This window comes from Chiloscyllium plagiosum, chromosome 5 (genome assembly GCF_004010195.1).
Source record: "Chiloscyllium plagiosum isolate BGI_BamShark_2017 chromosome 5, ASM401019v2, whole genome shotgun sequence".
NCBI classification, from domain to species: Eukaryota; Metazoa; Chordata; class Chondrichthyes; order Orectolobiformes; family Hemiscylliidae; genus Chiloscyllium; species Chiloscyllium plagiosum.
Window position 1 is genome coordinate 101,145,250 of NC_057714.1, and position 18,774 is coordinate 101,164,023.

The following is an 18,774-nucleotide window of genomic DNA, read 5'->3' on the forward strand; positions in this document are numbered from 1 at the left end:
GGCAAATAGAATTAAGGAGAATCCAAAGGGCTTTTACAAATACATTAAGGACAAAAGGGTAACTAGGGAGAGAGTAGGGCCCCTCAAAGATCAGCAAGGCAGCCTTTGTGTGGAGCCGCAGAAAATGGGGGAAGATACTAAACAAGTATTTTGCATCAGTATTTACTGTGGAAAAGGATATGTAAGATATAGACTGTAGGGAAATAGATGGTGACACCTTGCAAAATGTCCATTTTACAGAGGAGGAAGTGCTGGATGTCTTGAAACTTATAAAGGTGGATAAATCCCAATGACCTGACCAGGTATATCTGAGAACTCTGTGGGAAGCTAGAAACGTGATTGCAGGGCCTCTTGCTGAGATATTTGCATCATTGATAGTCACAGGTGAGGTGCCAGAAGACTGGAGGCTGGCTAACATGGTGCCACTGTTTAAGAAGAGAGTAAAGGACAAGCCAGGAAACTAGAGACCAGTCAGCCAGACCTCAGAGGTGGCAAGTTGTTGGAGGAAATCCTGAGGAACAGGATGTACATGTATTTGGAAAGGCAAGGACTGATTAGGGATAGTCAACATGGCTTTGTGTGTGGGAATTCATGTCTCACAAACTTGATTGAGTTTTTTGAAGAAGTAACAAAGAGGAGTGATTAGGGCAGAGCGGTAGATGTGATCTATATGGTCCTCAATAAAGCGTTCGACAAGGTTCCCCATGGGACACTGGTTAGCAACGTTAGATTTCATGGAATACAGGGAGAGCTAGCAATTTGGATTCAGAACTGGCTCAAAGGTAGAAGACAGAGGGTGGTGGTGGAGGGTTGTTTTTCAGACTGGAGGCCTGTGACCAGTGGAGCGCCACAAGGATCGGTGCTGGGTTCACTATTTTTCATCATTTATATAAATGATTTGGATGTGAGCATAAGAGGTATAATTAGCAAGTTTGCAGATGACACCAAAATTGGAGGTGTAGTGGACAGCAAAGAGGGTTACCTCAGATTACAAGACCAGATGGGCCAATGGGCTGAGAAGTGGCAGATGCAGTTTAATTCAGATAAATGCGAGGTGCTGCATTTTGGGAAAGCAAATCTTAGCAGGACTTATATACTTAATGGTAAGGTCCGAGGGAATGTTTCTGAACAATGAGACCTTGGAGTGCAGATTTATAGCTCCTTGAAAGTGGAGTCGCAGGTAGATAGGATAGTGAAGAAGGTGTTTGGTATTCTTTCTTTTATGGGTCAGAGTATTGAGTAGAGGAGTCGGGACATCATATTGCGGCTGTACAGGACATTGGTTAGGCCACTGTTGGAATATTGCGTACAATTCTGGTCTCCTTCCTATTAGAAAGATGTTGTGAAATTTGAAAGGGTTCAGAAAGATTTACAAGGATGTTGCCAGGGTTAAAGGATTTAAACTATAGGGTGAGGCTGAACAGGCTGGGGCTGTTTTGCCTGGAGCGTCGGCGGTTGTGGGGTGACCTTATAGAGTTTTACAAAATTATGAGGGGCATGGATCAGGTAAATAGGCAAAGTCTTTTCCCTGGGGTCAGGGAGTCTAGAACTAGAGGGCATAGGTTTAGGGTGAGAGGGGAAAGATAGAAAAGAGACCTAAGAGGCAACTTTTTTCACACAGAGGGTGGTACGTGTATGGAATGAGCTGCCAGAGGAAGTAGTGGAGGTTGGTACAACTGCAACATTTAAAAGGCATTTGGATGGGTATATGAATAGGAAGGGTTTGGATGATATGGGCCGGGCGCTGGCAGGGGGGACTAGATTGGGTTGGGATATCTGGTCGGCATGGACGGGTTGGACTGAAGGGTCTGTTTCCGTGCTGTACATCCCTATGACTCTATGACTACATAGTTTGTAAATTCAGCGCGTTGATTTCAAAATGTAGACTTACTCTTTACGCTTAGTAATATGTGACTTGACATATGAGATACTGACTGGTGACTGGGAAGAAGAAGAAAGTTTGATTGAATCACTGTTATCTGCTTAATGGACTGTACTTAGCCATTACTGACCTGGTCTGCTCTGGACCATCCATCCACTCTCCTATGCTCTGCTTTCAACTGGCCCTCACACGTTTTCAGGCTCAGTTTCCTTTAGTCTTGAGCAGTAGCATACCAGAACTTAAAGAGAGTCAGGAGGCAGAGGCGAGTGTGGAGGCCATCACAGGGTGCTGGGTGAAATAACTCCACAGAGGCCATTATCCCATCACCAAGTCACCCTTTTTTTACACACAGAGAGTCTTTGACACTGATTCAGCTCCCCTAGAGCCAGGTCTCAGAGTGAATAGGATGTCCGACACACCTGATCTTATCTGTCAGCCAGGCCTCCCTGATTGGACCAGATTAATAGTCCCAATCAGGGAACTCATATTCTATGAGGTCCACCTGACTGACCTCATTACAATCACTGCACTGAGAAAGCTGAAAGGTCACAAAGTGAATAAATCACCTGGACTGGATGGACCAAACCTCAGAGTTCTGAAGGAGATAGCTGAGGAGATTGTGGAGTCATTGGGATGATCTTTCATGAAGCACTTGAGTCAGGGAGGGTCCCAGAGGACTAAGAAACAGCTAACGTAACACCTTGATTTAAGAAAGGAGCAAAGCAAAAGATGGGAAAATTATAGCCCGGTTAACCTGACCTCAGCCCTCAGTAAGATCTTACAGGAGAAAGTGAGGACTGCAGATGCTGGAGATCTGAGTTGAAAAATGTAGTGCTGGAAAGGCACAGCAGGTCAGGCAGCAACCGAGAAGCAGGAGAGTTGATAAGTCCTTCTTCAGGAAAATCTTACAGGCCATTATAAAGGATGAGGTCGTGGAGTACTTGGAAGTGCATGGTAAAATAGGGCTGAGTCAGCATGGCTTCGAGCATGACAAATCTGATGGAATTCTTTGAGGGTGTAACAAGCAAGTTAGACAAAAGGGAACCAGTCGGTGTATTCTTTTTGGATTTCCAGAAGGCCTTTGTCAAGGAAGCTGCTAAATAAGAAAACGGCCCATGGTGCTAGGGGCAAGGTACTGGCATGAATAGAGGACTGGCTGACTGACATAGGGCAGAGAGTGGAGATAAAGGGGTCTTTTCCAGGATGACTTGTAGAGATCCAAAATGGTCAGTGTTGGGACCAAAACTGTTCATGTTATATATTAACAATCTGGGAAAAGGAACTGAGGCCACTGTTGCTAAGTTTGAAGATAACACAAAGATTGGTGGAGGGACAAGAAGTGTTGAAAAAGTAGGGATGCTACAGAAGGATTTTGACAGACAAGGTCACTGGACAAAGAAGTAGAACATGGAATACAATTTGGGAAAGTGTGAGGTTATGCATTTCGGTGATAAGAATTGAATTGTAAACTTTTCTAAATGGTTAAAATCAACGAGGAGAAAGTGTGGACTGCAGATGCTCAGATCAGAGTTGAGAGTGTCGTGCTGGAAAAGCACAGCAGGTCAGGTAGCATCCGAGGAGCTGAAGAATTAATGTTTCAGGCATAAGCCCTTCATCAGGAATATTTTCTAAATGGTGAAAGACTTCGTAAATCTGAAACACAAAGGAACTTAGGAGTCCCAATTCAGGATTTTCTTAAGGTTAACATGCAAGTTCAGTTGGTAGTTAGGAAGGCAAACATAATGTGAGCATTCATTTCAAGATGGCTAGGAGACAAGTGCAGGGATGTACTGCAGGGATCTACTGCTACACCTGTGGAGAGGGTGTTACCACTAGTAGGACAGACTAGGACCTGAGAGCACAGGCTCAGAGTGAAGGGATAACCCTTTAGAACTGTGATGAGGTGGAATTTCAATCATTGCACATGACAAAGGAGTAGCACTCCAAAAGCTTGTGTGATTTCAAATAAACCTGTTGGACTATAACCTGGTATCGTGTGACTTCAGACTGAGTGTATTTATGACAGAGAAAGATAAGTTCTTAATTCGTAAGGGGATCAAAGGTTACAGGGAGAAGGCATGAGAATGGTGTTGAGAAACATAACAACCATGATCAAGGACGGAGCAGACTCAGTGGGCTGAATGGCCTAATTCTGCTCCTACGTTATACGACATTATGATATTATGTATGCAGTTCAAGAATTTTGTGTCCTCTATTCCTTTTGTATTATTTTTATTTCAGTAGATATTAGGGTATTTGAAGTTCTCAGTTATTACCCTGTAGTTTTTACCCTCAGAAATCTGCTGACATATTTGCCTTCTATCTCACTCCCACGTTTGGGAATCTGAATTACACTGCCAGCAGTGGAGCTGCCTCTTTCTTTATTTCTGAGCTCAAACTAGAAAGGCTCATTTGATGATTCATTTAATATATCATCCTGTCTAACAGCTATAATCAATTTCTTAACTGTGAATGCTCCCATGACCCACATTCTTTTATCTCCTACTCAAACTTTTTTTAAAAATCAACCTGTTCAGACATATTACGACACACCTCTGCATAGGTGGGAATTGAACTCCGACCTTCTGGCCCAGAGGTAATGATTTCATCCTGCCTAACAATGCTATATCAGGGATATTGAGAAACTAATCGAGTTTAGAAATCATTAACTCATAAAATGGCCTGTGATAAGAAGGCAGTGAAACAATTAATAATAGTCTATCCACACATTTTCAATATGGTTACAGAGAGTTATAGATTTGTTACTATAGTATTTAAAAAGTAGGTGAAGAGAACAGCAAATGCTCCCATGGCATGTTCAAGTATTTCCTTGTACATCAGCTCACATTGAATGTGAAATGTGGCAATTAAAGATGGCTCATTTTCTTGGGGATAAGCTAAATGCCTGAACCATCATTGTTATCATTGATATGGTTTCTCTGGGGCCTCAGCTATGCTGTTCTGTTTTAATTTAATTTTTAAAATTGGTCAATAGGTTCTGGCTCTCAAATTCACCCACATATTCTCAGTCTCAGTATGTCTGATGCTCATGGTGCCTTCGCTATCCTGCTGTGCTATCCTACAGTTGATGCTAATATGCATTATAATTAAGTACAAGACAAGGAATACAATAATGGACCTCAAAAATGCAACCGTCAAATTGTATTTAAAGGAAAGCTGTGAACATTAAGACCTTTTATATGACAATTTTCATGTTCTGGAATTTAACTTGCTCAATTGAGCTGTTGGGGAATTTCTAATGTCCATGTCACAATTTCAGTGCTTGAAACATTTAACTATTTACAAAGCTCTTTATCATGGTCCACGTTTTGATCAATTCCTTATAGGAACTCCTGTACAAGACTAACAAGAGTTTCACCTGAAGAGTTATTATTCTGTTCCAGCTTCCCAAAGATCAGCATGTAGACGATTTTAGAATGAGAACAGCCAGGTCACTGATTAGGAATGCTGCAGAGATGTCAGAGGGGAATGAACCCAACTGAATAGTAACTCAAGAGTGTGCATGTAATTTTAAGGAATTTAGCTGAGATTTAATGGCTTTTTCTATAAACAGTACTTGAATGAGTGTATTTTAATCAAGAGAACATTTCATAGGATTAGAGAAACTTATAGCACAGAAGGAGGCCATTTGTTCCATGATGCCTGTGCTGGCTCTTTAAAAGAACAATGTCCCAAGTCCCACACTCTTGGAAGCATTAAAGCACCAAACATCTTTCCAAGGTTGTCAAATGGAGCATTCATACAAATTTTTGCAAGTCTGTGCTAAATTAGTTAATGCATAGCATTCCTCTTATCCTCACTTAGCATTGTCCTAAAATTGACAACCTCTTTACGACTAACCAAAGAAGCCGAGAGCCAGCTTCTCCCAGATCAACGTTAGTACAGTTGAGCAACCTTATCTAACCGTTTTTCCGATTTTGACCAAGGCCCTATGGCTCAGATTTTCTTGTTCCCATTTCTTGTCTTGGATTTGTACCTGCTAGATTGGGAATGGTTCCCTCCTCAGGAACACTGTAGACCATTGCTGGCGATCCGACTTCCTCTTCCTCATCAACATTATACTGGTAATCATATCTCGGGTAGGATGTGGAATGCTGCCGTGAAGAACGGATGTAAGCCGCGTGTCCAGGTAGGGCCTGCTGTCCTCGCTGCCTAAGCTCTGTTGCTAAGGCATGTTCATCTTCAACACCTGAAACAGAAGGATAGTATACAGTGCAAATTATATTCAGTTCGTGCAGAATCTCCAAGATGAAAATTAAAACTGAATCATGTGGCACTTCCCCATTATCCTCTCCTCAGAGTCAGAAGGTTGCGAATTGATGTCATTTCAGCAACTGAACACAAAATCTAGGCTAATGTTTCAGTTGAGGCACTAAAGAAGTATTGCACTGCTAGAGGAGCCAACTTTCAGAGGAGTATGTAAACTAAACTGTTTTCTCAAGCAAATGTGAAAAAAAGGGACTAGCACTACTTGAAGGACAGTCCAGCTCTCCCAAAGTCCTAGTCAATATTTACCTTCAAACAACATAAGTAACATAACAGATTATCTGTTTATTGCCCCATTGCTGTTTGTGGAACCTCACTGCATGCAAATTAAATGCTACATTTCTTGTATTGCTGTAGCCATTTCAATTCAAATATCTACCTGAGTAATGAATTTACAACAAACTTGTAAGAAATAGATCAGGAATTACAGCATTCAACAGGATTGACTGATCTCTTAGTATGGAATAAATCTGACAATTATTACATTTCAAACAGATCAATTTAATTTTGAAATAGCACCATAAAAAGTAAGTGTCAAGCACCCCTATCATTGTTGCCAAAAATTCTTAAGTACTCAATAGTTTTTAAACTTGAGTATAATCAATTTTACAGCACCATTTGATTCTGATACTTTCTACAAATTACATTTGCATTATTACATTAATTATTCAGCCATGCTTAATTAATGTACAAAAATACATTGAAATACAAAAAGCACATGACTTTTTTATTGTTGCATGAGGTGTGGACATTACTGACAAGCTTGTTGCCCATCCCTAATTTCCATGAATTAAACAGCTTGCTGGGTCATGTCTGAAGGCAGTTCAAAGTCACATTGCTGAGGCCAAGCTGGGTGAATAAGGCAGAATTTGTTCCCTAAAGGGAACTAGTGAATTGGAAGCCTTTTTTATTTGTTCAAATGGTATGGGTGCCAGTGGCTAAGCCAGTACTGATTGCCTATCCCAAATTGCCTAGGGGGCAGTTAAGCCTGAACCACAGTGCTGTGGTTCTGGAGTCACATGTAAGTCAAACCAAGTAAAGGTGTGCCATTACCCCCATTTAATTAAATATTCTTCCCATCCTCAACTTCGCCATTTCTAGTAGCAGAAGATTCTGGCTCTGGAGTCACAGGCACAATATGAATACAAAGCTAATGAAGGTGATGCACATAAAACGGAACAAGAACTGACAGAGAAGAATCTGAACATATCTGAGCCTTTTGGGTAGGTGAGTGAATGGTGAAATGCAATGCAGAGTAATGCAAAGTGCTTCACAAATCCAGGAATGACTAAATGGTAAAGATTAAATATGCACAGAAATTGAGGAATCAGCAATATCCTGTATATATTCAGATTTTATATTGCGAAGTTAATAATGACAATGACTAGAGTTATTTTGCAATACAGAACTTGAGTATTGCTGAAAAATGACACTTTATCAAAGCTTTTTGTCTTGACCTCATTAGGGCAATTCATAAGAAATGCTAATGTAAAGTGCAAACAATCTTGTTAAACTGTATGAGAGAAGAGTGCTGATTGGTTGGCAAGTAGACTGTGATCGGTAAAGGCATAGTCATGGAGAATATACCAGTTAGATGATGATTGACTCTAACTGTACAATGCATTACATTGACAAATGAACTTTCAAATATTTTTCACCTACTTTGTTGAGTTGAAACAGGTGCAGTGTGTGCACATTTTCATTCCGTCTGCAAAGAACAGGGCCCGGTGTATTAAAATGTGCCACACTGCGAGCCTGACAAATCTTAACTTGACTGTCACCATAATCCTTTGCACACTCAATATTGTTCAACAAGCGTTGGCCAATTACAGAATCACATCTAAAGTTGGACACTGGATTTTACAAGCACAGGCTGGTTGTATACAATCAATATCTTGTGAACAATAGTTACAAACAACTGAAAGGAGATGTTGTCTGCTATGATCTACCAGTCATTGGGATGTACAGCTTACATATCTAACATCACACCAGCACTAATGTTCACGTACCAGTTAGCTCATTTGTGTGATAGAGAGAAAGTCTTTTTAGCTTGACATCAAAACCTGGTTAGCAGTGTTATTCAACCTCTTGAGATACCTCCAAGGTAATCTGGGATAGACTGGGCACTTTTTAGGAACAAAGTGAAAGCTTTACAGCACGTTCATGACTTTGTGCGATAAACAATGAGAAATGACCTGATCAATGTAGCTAATATCCCACAGGATGGCTCTGATATATCATTGTTCAGCATCTAGCTTGCCCAGTGAACAAGTGGACCAGGCCTTATTTACAAGGTTCAAGGTTTGTGTAAAGATTTGTAGCTCAGATACTGGTTGGCGTGTGTTTGCCAAGTCTTAAGTTGATTTACAGACATTTCATCCCCTTTCTAAGTGATATCTTCAATGCTTTGGAGCCTCCTGTGATGTGCTGTCTTCTGGAATTTATTTGGTTTCATTACGGTTGCTTCTGGTTGCCGGTTCTGGTTGTTTGTTACAAGGTAGCCAACTGCCTGTGAAACTATAGGAATCCTAGCCTATATTTACCAGAGAAGGTAGGCTTGCAGTGTTTAGTAGCAGAGAACGCCCAGCCAATTTATCAACCTGGACCTCAAGAAAAGGCAATGGTACATTTGAGTGCAGCATGGAGTCCATACAAGGAAGTTCTCACACGCAGCTGCAGTAAAATTATAACCTCCATATCAATAGAAATATGCAAGGGGTAGAAGGTCATTACATTAAAGACACATTTCTCATGGAATTAAACAAAGGTATCTGTGAGATCTTGACCTAGCAGGAATCCCATGACAACACCATCCACTTGCGGACATAAGTGGTGTTATTAAAACTGACCATAATTGTGAGTTGTTCAGTTCATAATTTCAGTGAGTGTTGATTCACACAATGGTGGCAGGTCTCAAAGACAATGCTGTGGTGCTGCAGTTCAAATGTCTATGGATTCCATGAGTGGTGCCTTGGTGAACATGCTGATAATGTCAAATAATCACATGAACACTGCATGGGCTAACAACACGCAAGCCCTGTATGGTCTTCGCAAATGTGAGGATTAGAGTAGTGCTGGAAAAGCACAGCAGGTTAGGCAGCATCCGAGGGTTTTTGCCCGAAGTGTTGACTCTCCTGCTCCTTGGATGCTGCCTGACCTGCTGTGCTTTTCCAGCACTACTCTAATCTTGACTCTAATCTCCAGCATCTGCAGTACACACTTTCGCCACACTAGATAAGTAACAGAGTAAAAGGACATCACTTTTGTGTGTCTTGGCAGAGTGAAAAGAAAGTAGCGGTTCCCCTTAGTCACAGTTTCAATAAGTCAGAATGGTTAGAGGGAATTTGAGGAAAACCTTTTCACCCAGAGGGTGGTGGGGGTTGAGAATGCACTGCATGGGAGGATAGTTGAGTCAGGAATCTTTAAAAAGAACTAGGATGAGCACCTTAAGTGTCAAAACATTCAAGACTATTGGGCCTAGTGTAGGAAAATGAGACTAGTGTAAGTAGTATATTATTGGCAGTATGAGCTCGACAGGCCAAAGGGCCTCTTCCATTCTGTATGATTCTATGAAACCATAGTATTAGACAATACAGCTTGAATTTGTAAGGAGTTAAGCTGAAAGTCATGATTTCAATGGTAAATCTATGGAACACCTTGAGGACATGTTAGAAATAGATAATATTTATTCATTCAAATCTAAGTTGGAAGACAACATTAGAATCCCTACAATGTAGAAACAGGCTCTTCAGCCCAACAAGTCCACACTCACCCTCCGAGACCCATTCCAATAACCATCCAGACCCATTCCCCTACCTTTCATTTGTCCTGATTAATGCACCCAACTACACATCCCTATGGGCAATTTGCAAGGCCAACTGACCTAACCTGTGTCATTCCTGATGAAGAACTTATGCTCAATATCGATTCTCCTGCTCCTTGGCTGCTGCCTGACTGGCTGTGCTTTTCCAGCACCACACTTTGTGACCCATGAAAGTTATTAGTGGAACTTATGAGCACCAATCCTCGTTTTCCTATTAGGGCTAATTTACACTCTGCAACATTTATTTCAAGGGTAAGAGTTTGGGATCCAAAGGAGGAATTTGACATGGAGTAAGTAAGCATTATTGGAAGGAACTTTGGACTTACACTTCCTATAGTTTTCAGTCACTGGAGTTTGCCTTGCCTCCTTTGTAGGTCTATTGCAGCCTAATTGATTGCAATGATGACTTATTGTATTATGTGACAGCCAGGATTGTAAAAAGGAAACTGGAAGGACCTTAGTCTTTACTTGTCTATCAATTTCTATGTTCCAGGCAGGTCCCCTGCATTACCGCCCATTGAAAAATGTTCTTCAGCAAGAGGGTAGCCAACAGCTGCAACATTGAATGCCATTCAGTAGTTGGAAGAAAATAAAATCACTCAGTATGAAAATGGATAGTGTAGGATGAACATAGCAAAGCATTTTTTTTTGAAGAAAGGAAATTGTTTTAACAATTGTGAAATTGGGATGCTTCGTTATAGTTTGGAAGGAACGTGTGAAATTGGGATGTTTCAATATCATTCGGAAGGTATGTGTGAAATTTGAATATTTCCCTACTGTCTGAAAGCTATAAGATTACATTCCCTACAGTGTGGGAACAGGCTCTTCGGCCCAACAAGTCCACACCGACCCTCCGAAGAGCAACCCACCTGACTAGTGCACCTATCACTGCGGGCAATTTACCATGGCCAATTCACCTAACCTACACATCTTTGTGGGAGGAAACTGGAGCACCCAGAGGAAACCCACGCAGACACGGGGAGAATGTGCAAACTCCACACAGACAGTTGCCCAAGGCAGGAATTGAACACGGGTCCCTGGTGCTGTGAGGCAGCAGTGCTAACCACTAAGCCACTGTGCCGCCCTAATAGAATTCCCACAGTGTGGACCAGCCCAACGAGTCCATAATGACTCTCTGAAGAGCATCCCACCCAGACCACCCTATCCATGCAACCCTGCATATCCCATGACTAGCCCATACTTCCCTGGACACCATGGGCAATTTTGCATGGCCAATCCACCTAGCCTGCATGTGTTCGGACTGTGAGAGGAAACCAGAGCACCCAGAGGAGACCCATACAGACACATGGAGAACATGCTATCTCCACACAGACAGTCACCCAAGGCAGGAATTGAACCTGAGTCCCAGGCACTGTGAGGCAGCAGTGCTAACCACTGAGCCACTATACTACCACTATATGTGAGTGAGGTGCATTTGGACATCATAACGTATCTGTGAAACAATAGTTTTTTGCTGTACAGTAATTTTGGATGACAAACATACAACTTTATATCAGACTTGAGTACTGGCAGAAACATGAATTCCCTTTGTCACATATCCATTAATACATCAATCCACATGTTATTATAGTAGTAGCCACCCTTGTTAGATAAGCCGTGCCAGTATCAGCTGTAAGTTTTTAATGCACTATTTAAATAGTAAACATCATAACAATCTTTGAATTACCATAATCAATTGACAGAACAGTGTTTCTAATGAACACAAAGAACTATTTTAATAAAAGAATTGTCCTTCCCAGATGTCAGTCCTAATTCTCAGTAGGTTTAGTTTTCAGGTAACTACAAGACCCATGTATCAGAATCAACTGTGCTAGTATAAACCTTGCATTGGACAAGAAACTAAGGCAAGTAATGCTGATAGTGTGCGACGTGTGCTTAGTTTATCTAGATGCATACTAGTGGGTGTAGCCAGTGCTTACTCTAATATCTAAAGGAAAAGACATGAAACTACAATGTAATTCATTTTGCTGTTTAAAGGCACTATAACGCATAGAAATATCAAGGCATCCCACATTGGTTTCCAGTCCAATTTTGTCTCATTCTTAAAATTCATACGATTATTTTCAAGTGCTTCCAGAACTTGGCACCTGCGGCATCCTCCAGCCCTACAAACGTCTGAAGAATTCATATCAGATTAAAAATGTTAATTCTGTTTCACAGATGCTGTCAGACATGCTGAGTTTCTCATCATTTTCTGTTTTTGTTTCAAACTTCTAAAACATCGGTATTTTCCCAAATCCAGTCTCTTGCATATCCCTGATTTTAATTGCTCCACCATTGGCAGCCATGGCTTCAGTTTCTGGGACCCAAGCTCTGGAATCCTCTCCCTAAATCTTGTTGCCTCTCTTTCCTCCTGTAAGATGCTCCTTAAAACCAATCTCTTTGAGCAGACTCTTGTTTATCTGTCCTAACATTGTTAAGTGGCTCAGTGTCCATTTTCATTCACTATTGTCTTCAAAAATTGCTTTGGAAAGGTTTACTGTACTGATGACCTTATTATTGTTCAGCACGCCATGAATATACAAATTGGAATTCCTAACCAATTTTGTGTTTTTATAGTCAAGGTACCTTGTTTGTAGTTATGTTCACCACTTATTCTGCAACAGTCATTGTATCCACAGACCCGTTTGCTCACAGAACAATCACAACAATGACAGATACACTGTCTCTACCCCATCCATAACAGCTGATCTTTTTATAAACCATAAATATAAAGAGCATAGGTTTAAGATGAGAGGGAAAAGATTTAAAAAGGACCTGATGGGCAACGTTTTCCAGGCAGGGGATGGTGCATGTATGGAAGAAGCTGCCAGAGAAGGTGGTGGACGCAGGTACAATTATGATGGCGCAGTGGTACAATCGCTAGACTGTTAGTCCAGAGATCCAGGTAATGTTCTGGGGAAAGAAATCTATTATCTGGTCTACATGTGACTGCAGAGCCACAGTAATGTGGTTGACTCTCAACTGCCCTCTGAGCATTAGGAATGGGCAATACATGCTGGTTTAGCCAGAGATGTTCACATCCCATGAATGAATTTTTAAGAAAAAGCATCTGGATGAGTATGTATAGGAAGGGTTTACAGGAATATGAGCCAAATGGGACTAGATCAGTTTAGGATATCTGGTTGGCATGGACAAGTTGGATCAAAGGGTTTATTTCTGTGTTGTATAACTCTATGACTCAAATACTAGTGTCAAAACTTGATACATTGATATGATAGAAATAAAATTATGCTGCATAGCTTTGATTTTTTCCCCCCAAATTTTACTTTATATGAATGGAGATATCTGTACAGAATAATTGATCCAGCAGATAACTAAATTGTTCAGAAGGATCTTTAAGCTTTCCCATTATTTCAAACCTTTCTTTACAAGATAGTTCATGCTGAGTTAACTTCTCAAAAGGAGCAAACTATCATTGGTCTCAGTTTAGGAATGAGGGAATAGGAATCAGCCAGTTAGTCCCTTGTACCTGTTCCACCATTCATTTAGATCTTGTTGCCCTAATGTTAATTCCATCAATGCACCTGGGTTCAATAGTCCAAAGATGCAAGTTTGGTGAATTGGCCATGCTAAATTACCCATAATGTTCTGGGATGTGCAGGTTAGCTGCGTTAGCCGTGGGAAATGCAGGGCTACAAAGATAGGTTTGGGGGGATGGGCCTGAGTGGGATGATCTTTGGAGGATTGGTGTGGACTTGTTGGGCTGAATGGCCTGTTTCCAAATTGTGGGGATTCTATTCTATTCTATATAGAATTTTTGTACCTTTGCCTAACACAAATCTGCCAATTTTAACGCTGAGCGTGCTTATTTTGGGAGGAAATTTTAGATTAGATTAGATTACATTACAGTGTGGAAACAGGCCCTTCGGACCAACAAGTCCACACCGACCCACCGAAGCGTAACCCACCCATACCCCTACATTTGCCCCTTACCTAACACTACGGGCAATTTAGCATGGCCAATTCACTTGACCTGCACATCTTTGCACTGTGGGAGGAAACCGGAGCACCCGGAGGAAACCCACGCAGACACGAGGAGAACGTGCAAACTCCACACAGTCAGTCGCCTGAGGGGGGAATTGAACACGGGTCTCTGGCGCTGTGAGGCAGCAGTGCTAACCACTGTGCCACCGTGCCGCCCACTTTTGAAATGAGAACAGCTTTGATGGATAAGTGAAGATAAGGTCAGGGGGTGTTTGGCTGCGGATGGAATCAGGTTTGGCAATATTCCCCCAGATATGTTGCAAACTGCTAAGACTCCAAGACTGAAACTCACAAAGTGATCCACCAGATGATTCCCTAGCCCCTCCACAATGCAGGTGAAAGAGAGAATTTATGCTAGGATTGTCAAATGGTTTTATGACACAATGAAAGGGAGAATTATAATTGTTTGTCAAACCTAATGGGTTAATGACCTGCTTACATTAGGTATGTGTCGCATTTAACAAGACAATAACAATGCAGCAAACCTTTAAAATAAAGCCTCCATTTTGAAAATCAACAATTAAAATTTCTTACGCTTTATAAAAGGTAATACATTTTTAATAAAATCAGAGGGCAAAGTAAATATATTCAGATATTTTGTACGTTATTCAGGCACATCATATGCTGATGCACTAGAAAAAATTATACATAATAATGACTAGATGTTGCTTTGGCGCATTGAAATATATGCAAATAAGATGTGAAATTGTCAGATATACAATTAAGTAGGATTGACTACATTATGAATACATTTCCATGCAACCTTTGCATAGCAATGTACTATAATAATTAACCTTAGAGACGCTGCATTAAGACAGCATACTAATGAGATAAAATTTCATATTACCGCGAAATTTCAAGGCAAGTATTAATTCTGTTGTCTATTAAAATAGCACTTGTATTCTTAGCAAAACAATAGTGGCTTAGCTTATGTCATGTGACATTTAAATTAAAATATAGAGCACACAGAGATTTCAAGGCAATTTTGATAGGTGAGGATGACTATTATAAACACAAATAATTATTTTGGAGCTATTCCAATCCAGTTTCAAATGAAACACGAGGGAGTACGATATACATAGATTTCAGATTACAAGGACAATGGGACCTAAAAATTGGAATTTAATTACTTTCCATGAGCTTTATCGTAATGCACTCTGTTTAGCCACATTCCTACTTACAACTCAAAACACTACATTTTATAAAAAATGTAATTTGCTGCATTGTTCTCGGTTCTGTGAATTTTGTACATTTTTATTTTGTACATTTTCTAACTTTTCCTATTCATTCCTTTCTTCTTCTGAAGGCACATGTTACTATTTGGGTTCTATTCCCCGAGCAAAAAGGACCATTATCATTCCCATAAAGGTGCATTCATCATGGAGGGTCTGAGACTGTGACAGTCGACAGCTATTTGTCCGAAGGACCTTTGACGAATTGACAGGAGGGCCAGATTTTTACATTTGACTTGGGAATCACAACTCAGGCCATTTTCTGACGTCACACCCCTGAGTTCTGAAGGAACCCACACACAAGAGTGTTAGGGCTCACTGGAGTTGAGACTGCTGCCTTCTGAAACAGAGGCCTGAGGTGCTCTTAGGATATGAGAATGCTTCAGCTGACAGGTTTGAAGGCCTGTGTCTATTCCCAAGTCTATTGATCCAGCTACAAGGCAGCACCCATAAGAGAAAGAAACCTCATAAAGTTTTTACACTCCTTTTTTTTTCAATCTTCATTATTAGTCCAAAAAAGCTGAACGATATAAAGAATAAAAAAAACCAGAAAATTCTAAAGAAACCTTTGTTTCAGACATCCAGCATCTGAAGTATTTTGTTTTCAGAATATATACAGACCTGTCTCTGAGTCACTTGTAAAGAGTAGATATTAGAACATTGCAGCCATTACTAGTAGAAATGATGTCAGTAGTTAAACAGTTGATTTCAAGATTCTCGGTTTTGTGGTTAATTGAAATTCCATTGTCCAATTCCTTCTGACAGTGGCTGGCTGGCATTGCTCAGAGTGAAGGATGTCAGACTGCCAACATACACTTTGCATCAGTCTTCATGGTAGAAGACACCAGCAACATACCAGATATTCAAAAGAGTCAGGGGGCAGAGGGGACTGTAATGGCCATCTCGAAGGAGAAGGTGCTTCGAAAGCTGAAAGATCTGAAGGTAGATAAATTACCCAGACCACAGGAACTACCGCTCCAGAGTTCCAAAGGAGATAGCTGAGAGATTACAAGGCATTGGTGGTGATCTTTCAGGAATCACTGAGTCAGGGAGGGCCCCAAAGGACTGGAAAATGGCTAATATAATAATCCTGTTTCAGCAGTGAGGGAGACAGAAGACATGAAACTATAGACCTGTTACCCTGAACTTGGTCATTAGTTTTTAACAGTCCATTACTAAGGATGAAATTGCGGAGTACTTGGAGGTACATGGTAAAATAGAGCTGAAGCAGCACAGCCTCATCAAGGGAAGGTCATATCTGACAAATCTATTAGAATTCTTTGAGGAGGTAACAAGCAAGTTAGACAAAGGAGAGACAAGATATATTTGGATTTCCAGAAGGCCTTTGACAAGTTGCCGCACAGTAGGCTGCTAAATAAGGTAAGTGCCCATGATGTTAGAGGCAAGGTGTTCACATGGATAAAGGATTGGTTGACTGGCAGAAGTCAGACAGTGGGCTAGAGGGTGGCAGGATGGCAGCCGATGACTAGTGAAGTTCTGCAAGGTTCAGTGTTTGGACCACAACTATTCACGTTATATATTAATAATTCAGATGAAGGAACTGAGGGCATTCTTGCTATGTTTGCAGATGACATAAAGATAGGTGAAGGGACAGGTAGTTTGAGTAAGTGGGGAGGCTACTGAAGAACTTGGATAGATGCGAGGATGGGCAAAGAAGTGGGTGATGGAATATAATGTGGGAAAGTGTGAGGTTATACACTTTGGTAAGAAGAGATAGAGATGAGAAGAATATTTTCTAAATGGAGATGGCTTCGGAAATCTGAAGCACAAAAGAGCTTAGAAGACTTAGTTCAAGATTATCTGAACATTTATAGGTGGGTTCACTTGACAATTAGGAAGGCAATTGCAATGTTAGCATGCATTTCAAGAGGGCTAGAATACAGAGCAGAGTTGTACTGTTAAGGCTGAATAAGGCTCTGATCAGTGCGCATTAGGAACATTGCGAGTAATTTTAGGCCATGTATCTAAAGAAGGATGTGCCAGTGTTGGAGAAGAACCAGAGGAGGTTTACAAGAATGGTCCCAGGGATGAAGGGTTTGTCATGTGATGAGGCGTTGAGGACTCTGGGTCTGTATTCAATGGGAGTTTAGAAGGATGACGGGGGATCCGATTGAAACATACAGAATACTAAGAGGCCACAATACAGTAAACATGGAGATGTTTCCACTAGTAGGAGACATGAGAACATAAGGTCACAGCCTCAGAGTGAAGGACAACCCTTTAGAACTGAGATGAGGAGGAAATTCTTCAGCCTAATAGTAGAACTCGTTGCTGCAGAAGGTTAAGGAGGGTAAGTCATTGATTGTGCTTAAAACAGGGATAGGTTTTTGATTAGCAAGGGACTTAAAGGTAATGGGGAGAATGCAGTTGTGAAACATATCAGCCATGATCGAATAGCAGAGCAGGCTCAATGGGCCAAATGGCCTAATTTTGCTGCCATATTTTAACATCTTATAGTCTACAATGGTAATCTCCAGGAAGAGTTTATATAAATGAAAGAGCATAATTTGGAGTAGTCTCTATTATTTACTTTATGAAGTTGCTTGACCTGCAAGCATTCAACATATTTCACAGCAACATGAAACTCATTAGATCGAATCTTATGGAGTTCTGAGTGACTTGGGCTATGGCAAGGCCTATCTTGTTGTCAGAAGCATCTCTCACCATCTTACAGTTTCTAGGCAGTTCCTCGGGATGCCAATTCTGCAGGAATATTGCTGGTTTAGTGCCTTGTTGACGGCCCAACTCGCCTCATTAATATTCAGCTAAAACACTATTAATTAATGAAATAGGGATGGTAGCAAAATCTTTGTTTACTGACACTATTTGCCAGTGAAAATATGCAACAAGAAGAGCAAGCTAATAGTTCGCTGTTATTAAAGCAAAATCATGAAATAAATACGAAGGTGTGGAAATGATTGCATAGGAGGAAGGAAGTTACAAAAATCCATTGATAACTTTAATTAGCTTTTATGAACGTCAAAATGACTGGCATGCAATGATTCCTTCTTTTAACTTCCCCACAACAACTTGTTTGAGCCGGGGCAGGAATGCTTTTCTAGGCCTTTGCAAACATCACTCTTCACCCAACTGCAGGAACAAACGTATCTGGTCTGGGAAAGATTATTTCTCAGTATAACAACATAAAATGAAAAGTGATAAATTATCAATCACTAATGCAGTAAATCTCCTTGCCAGCATGCTAGGTAAGAGTACAATAAAAAAAACACAAGTTATCATGTAGAGGTCCACGTTTCTTAATTATTTCATGGGTTTTGGACATTGCTAACTAAGCCAGCACTTAATGTCCATCCCTAGTTGGAAGAGGACTGTTAAGAGTCAACCACATTGCTGTGGGTCTACAGACACATGTAGGCCTGGCTAGGTAAGATTTCCTTCCCAAACGGGCAGTTCTTACACAAATTGACAGTGGCCTCATGATCATTAACTTTTTATTAAATTTGAGTTTAAACTTTTACCATGGGGGGATTTGAATCGGTTCCCCGATCATTAGACTAGGC

General features: G+C 40.8%; 1 protein-coding gene across 2 annotated transcripts in view; it reads right to left on the minus strand.

Moving 5' to 3' along the window:
* dnajb6b (DnaJ heat shock protein family (Hsp40) member B6b) overlaps positions 1-18,774 on the minus strand; it is a 148,153-nt gene that overhangs the window by 11,567 nt on the left and 117,812 nt on the right. For both annotated transcript variants that reach the window (XM_043690701.1, XM_043690700.1), the window contains exon 10: positions 5,880-6,092. In XM_043690701.1, coding sequence (XP_043546636.1) covers positions 5,880-6,092 — 213 coding nt within the window. The remainder of the gene's footprint in view (positions 1-5,879; positions 6,093-18,774) is intronic.